At 43.6% G+C, this 5,393-nt stretch overlaps 1 protein-coding gene across 4 annotated transcripts in view; it reads left to right on the forward strand.

The window, feature by feature from the left end:
• The window catches only part of SERBP1 (SERPINE1 mRNA binding protein 1), a 16,482-nt gene extending 11,131 nt beyond the window's left edge, over nucleotides 1-5,351 (forward strand). For 2 of the 4 annotated variants that reach the window (XM_057386000.1, XM_057386001.1), the window contains exons 7-10: nucleotides 484-531; nucleotides 2,990-3,163; nucleotides 4,056-4,094; nucleotides 4,940-5,351. In XM_057386000.1, coding sequence (XP_057241983.1) covers nucleotides 484-531; nucleotides 2,990-3,163; nucleotides 4,056-4,094; nucleotides 4,940-4,996 — 318 coding nt within the window. In that variant the 3' untranslated portion in view covers nucleotides 4,997-5,351. The remainder of the gene's footprint in view (nucleotides 1-483; nucleotides 532-2,989; nucleotides 3,164-4,055; nucleotides 4,095-4,939) is intronic. The other 2 variants (XM_057386003.1, XM_057386004.1) reach the window with 1 other exon arrangement.
• Nucleotides 5,352-5,393: the final 42 nt, after the last annotated feature.

Genomic DNA, 5,393 nt, shown 5'->3' on the forward strand with positions numbered 1-5,393 from the left:
ATCTGAGCTTTTTGGGTGTCCCCATCTGAGCTTTTTGGGTGTCCCCATCTGAGCTTTTTGGGTGTCCCCATCTGAGCTTTTTGGGTGTCCCCATCGGAGCTTTTTGGGTGTCCCCATCGGAGCTTTTTTGGTGTCCCCATCGGAGCTTTTTTGGTGTCCCCATCGGAGCTTTTTTGGTGTCCCCATCTGAGCTTTTTTGGTGTCCCCACCTGAGCTTTTTGGTGTCCATCTGAGCTTTTTGATGTCCATCTGAGCTTTCTCTTGTCTCCTCACTTGGCACATCCATGCTGTGATCTCTCTGGACGCTTGCACAGCTGCTCCTTCATCCTTCTGCTGCTCCATGTGCTCAGTGCCATCTGTACCCAGCCRTTCATGTGACCTGATTACCTGTTGTTCCTGTATGTAGTTGAGTCTCATTTCTTCCTTTTGTTTTCTCCCTTTGTTCCTTTTGTCACTTTGGCGTGGACACACAACTGTCACCAGACAAAGGCGATGACAGAAATGCAGGGGAGTCTGCTGGATTCAAATGAGGTACTGATCCTTTCTCTCTAACTGGTGATACCTGTGTGTTAGCATGAGCCCCTTCACAGGGAAGGTTTGGAGAACAAAAACTCACCAAAATAGAGGATTTRATTGAATATGGAGCTCTTCTGTCCATGCCTGTTGTCTCTCATTGTGCACCATCCAGCACCCATCATGATTTTAGTCCCCTTGCTTCTCATCCTGCTGATTTCAAACCTTTTCATAAAAGCTTCTCTCATGAGTGTGGTTTTTTTTTGTTGGTGCCATTTTTCCATCTCTCACTGTCTGCTTTGGCCCTCTTGGTAGTTTGTTCTTAATTTTTGACAGTCTTCCCCAAGATCCTTAATGCAGCATTGCCTTCAAGAAGAGATCATTTATTAAGTCAGAGCACTATTAAAAGTCACCAGTACATAGAAATTTAACATTTCCAAGGATTATTCAGGATAAGCAACTTGTTCAGTATGTCTGACTTATCACCCAAGTGATGGAAGAGGCTGAGGAGAACATGCCAAGTCTTTTGTTGGAACTTTAAATGAGCTTTAGTTACTTTGGATAGAGAAATCATCAGGTTACGTAGGGAATTTGCAATTTGTTGGTTCAGTGGTTAAACCAAAGTCAAATTGTGGAAATAACAATGATTTTTGTTCAACTGTAGTAATCTGCTTTGAAATAAAAGCAGAATAGGGAAGGAAAGGCACAGAATTTATTGTACAAATCCACTGGTCCCACTACTCAGAAAAAAGAACATCAAATGGCTCCCARTAGTTGAAAATAGAATTCCAGTACCCTGCAGTGATGAAAACTGGGGGTAAAAAATTAAATAGTAAGAAAGGAATTAAAGCCTTCACTAAGGTGTTTCATGTTTGACAGAGTGTTGGTGTTGGGTTTCAGTAGTGCCATGTCAGGCTGAAGTGTGCAATGACTTTTCTCTGCTCAGACAAACTTCCTAAGTTTGGCAAACAGATTTCCAAGGGAAGGGTGTGCAGTTAAATCATGAAAATCAGGAGTGAGCTAGGKACCAGCTGTTATGTGGGCTACATCCCTGTGGAATGTGTTGGAAATRAAGCARYRTGRAAGGGRTATTTCTAATTAAAATTGGGRATGGAGGGACAGGACACAGGGAATGGCTTCCCATTGCCAGAGGGGTGGGATATATGGGGAAGGACCCACAGAATCCCTGACAGCAGCTTTGACTCCAGACCTCTCCATCCCTTGGCAGCTTTTGAAGGCTCCACAGATGGTAATTMAAGGGTACAGGGCTTAATTGCACAATGTGTTGCCTTTGAAAGTCAGAGTGTTGTGTAACTAGAGCAGAAAAGCAAATTGGAGTTGGGATGCTTGAGCCTGCACATGGCATTTGTGTAGGAAAATCAGGGAATGGTGATTGCTGTGGGGCTTGGAGGGAAGGAAAATGTTGGATATTGTCATGTTTCCAAAATACCATGGCTGAGCTGTGATAGGCAGGTTTTTACATTTTTTTTTTTACATTATCCTAAGTGCAAAGAACTGGCTTGCACATGGAAAAAAATATTTGTGTAAAAAAACCCTGGTGGGGTTCAGCATGTAATCAAAATTCTCCAAGGTGCTGGATAATGACACTGATGGTGTCTGTAACTGCAGGGAGCATCCTGTGCTCCTCCAGGCTCAGTTTTCCATCAAAATTTGCCTTGGGAACAAAGCAGTAAGAGAATATCATGGCAAAGGTGCTGAGATCCCCATTTTCCAGTGTCACTGGTGAGACTGGTTCTGGTTTAGCTCCTTCAGGGTCTCTTGTGCTTGAGCTCTTTGTGCCTCATTTGCTGTTACAGCGAATGCAAAGTCTTTGGGATTCTCAGCAGCTCCCTGGGCTTAAATATTCATCCACGGCTAAGCAAATAAAGTGTAAATCCTCAGGGAAAATTGGGATGGGTGRCCAAGTGTGGAAAAAGAATGGAGTGAATAGATGGAACCAGGACACAAAATCATTGCTACAGTGTGAAATTCTGTACTGGCTTGGTAATAGTCACTTTGGTCTGGGATAAGGACGTGTTGCTCTGATGGAATTTTGGGAAGGTTTTCTCCAAGGATAAGGACGTGTTGCTCTGGTGGAATTTTGGGAATGTTTTCTCCAAGGAAAGGGTGGGCAGGCATTGGMAGGGGCTGCCCARRGWGGTTTGGAATTCCCATCCCTGGAGCTGTCCRAGGAAGGACTGSCTGTGTGGTGGGGATTGGGCACARKTTGGACTCAGTCCTGGAGGTCTTTTCCAACCTGAATGATTCTGTGAACTCAGGAATTACCTTGGAAAGGCAGAATACTTTGATCTCTCCCAAGAAAATCCAAGTTTCCTTGGATGGAAGGAGGGGACCTGATGATGGGATTTTGTGAATGGAGGTGAGCGGAGGCTGCGGTGGCCAGAGCCCAGCTCCAAGTGCACACAGGGGTGTTTTGGGGATATTTTTCTTACTGATGAGGAAATCCTCGTTACAGGCTCATGCTGAGGACTCTGTAATGGATCACCACTTCCGCAAGCCTGCCAACGACATCACATCCCAGCTGGAGATCAACTTTGGAGACCTGGGCCGCCCCGGGCGCGGYGGCAGAGGAGGCCGGGGAGGCCGAGGGCGTGGAGGCAGGGCCAGCCGTGGAGGCAGRACTGACAAGGTGAGCAATCTCATCTGGGGGGGATTGACTTCATTTCCTGCTGGGATCTTATTCCTGACAAAAAACAGCATGTTTTAAACCCAAGTGAAAATCCTTTTGTACAAGTTTAAGTTGTTACGAGGACAAAAGGATGAATGTTTGAGCAGCGTTGTCATCAAACACAAAAAAGGGGGGGTGGATTTTAAAAAAAGTGCCTGTCTTTGTGTCTAAACCTGAAAAATGACTTTCCAGTGTGGACAGACAGATCTGAATGTACTGTGAGCTGCTCAGCTGGTGCCAGAGCAGAAGCACAAGTGCTGGGCTGGTTATTTTGAGCCCCAGCCAGGACACTCAGKGTGCACTGTGACCTGTCAGGGGTGAGGGACGGGTTGTACAGCTCCAGTCACGTCTGGAACCTGAGGAACTCAGATTTTCCAGTTGRAAATGGGGCTCTTAGTGGTTTTTCTCTAAGCTCTTGTAATGTTTTCCCCTTCTCTGGATAAGGCACCAGGGAAATACCCTGATGAATGGGACTGGAGAGAGAATATGTGAAGTTTAAGTACTGTAATGTAGCTGCAGTGAAGATTTGATTTGCTATGAATCACTTCTTTGCCTTAAAGGCATCCAATCAAATTGTTACTGATTAGAAAATGATCTCAGCCTATGTGCTGTGGTTTTCTTCACTCAGAGTTGTTCATTTTTGTCCCTTTTAGGRGACTCAGACTTGACAAATTYTAGATTTATTAGCTGGGGAACTCTYTCCTGACAGCARTATAAGAATATTTTAAGAAATTRAARYTAARCAGTGGTGGTTKGCTCTGAGTTGTCTCACTGATTCTGTCCAAGAATGCTGCCATAAARTAATTCCAAGCTTTCCTGCACCTGATTTTGTGTTGCCTTTGTTTCCTTGCAGTTGGTCAAGGAGTTTGATGTGATCCACACGCCCAACCAGGTGGGTGAGCTCTGCATGTGCATTCCCTGYCATCAGGGACCAAAACTTCCCCCTTTTTTTGGTTCTTCCTGCTCTTGTGTGCTCAGCAACTGGCGATGCTGAGTCTAGAGATTCAACCTCTGATCCTATTTTTTAATTTTGGTTTGTGGCCTGTGGAGTCTTAGGCAAGGCAGAGACTCTGCAGCTCTAGGTGATGATGCAGCTTTCATTTTTAATATATTTCTTGATAAATTAATATGATAAGAAGGTCCATTCTTTTGGCTCTTCTTGCTCTTCTCATCCTCATCCCTCACGGCCCAAGTGAAGAGCATCCTGAAATTCTTAATTTCTGATTTTTAGATGTGGTGCAGAGCCTTTTGAAAACATCTTTTGGGRAGTACTGAGGAGATTCTTGGCCAATCTATGGATTCTTAGGGCTAAGTTGGCACAAAAATTATTTTTCATCAACATCTGTTTTCTGAGAAGGAAAAATTAAATGTGAAAACCTAATTTGTGCTACAGACAGGGCCTCTTCTGTRCCATTTCAGTTTTGTCCTGGAAGGATTGATGGTCCACAGGGAAGGATCTGCCCAAGGTTGGAAATCCATGGCCTTGAAGGTCCCTTCCAACCCAGACCATTCTGAGATCTCTTTATAAACAGAATTGTGCAATAATAATATGCAAACACATTATTTGTTTGCCTGCACTTCCTCTCCAGTTAGCTTGGATTCCAAAAATCTTACAGGACATTCTCTAATCCTTGGAATAAATTTCAAAAGAGCTGTTTTTGTAGTAATTTCTCCAGCCCCAAAGTGCTGCCACCTTTGCCTCAAGGCAATAATAACTCTGTGATGTTTTTCTTGCAGTCAAGTGCTTCTGCTCCTGACGTAGATGACCCRGAGGCTTTCCCAGCTCTGTCCTAAACTGGATGTCATAAAGCCAACCCTGCCCTGGTCGGGCCTTCCTCTCCGAGGCTTGCATGCTTAAGGATCCTAAAACAACTAAGAAATTGAAAAAAAAAAACAAAACAAAACAAAAAAAAAAGACTGTCATTCATACCATTCACACCTAAAGACTGAATTTTATCTGTTTTGAAAATGAACTTCTCTCGCTACACAGAAGCAACAATATGGTAGTCAAGTTTTGTATTTAGAAATGTAATGGTAGCAGGGATGTTTTCATAATTTTTTCAGAGATTATGCATTCTTCATGGATACTTTTTTGTATTGCTGCTTGAAAATATGCGTTTCCAAACTTGAAATATAGGTGTGAACAGTGTGTACCAGTTCAAAGCTTTCCCTTCATTTGTGTTCTTTTTTT

This window comes from Malurus melanocephalus, unplaced genomic scaffold (assembly GCF_030028575.1).
Source record: "Malurus melanocephalus ecotype Western Australia unplaced genomic scaffold, MMel_1.1 scaffold_900, whole genome shotgun sequence".
Lineage (NCBI taxonomy): Eukaryota > Metazoa > Chordata > Aves > Passeriformes > Maluridae > Malurus > Malurus melanocephalus.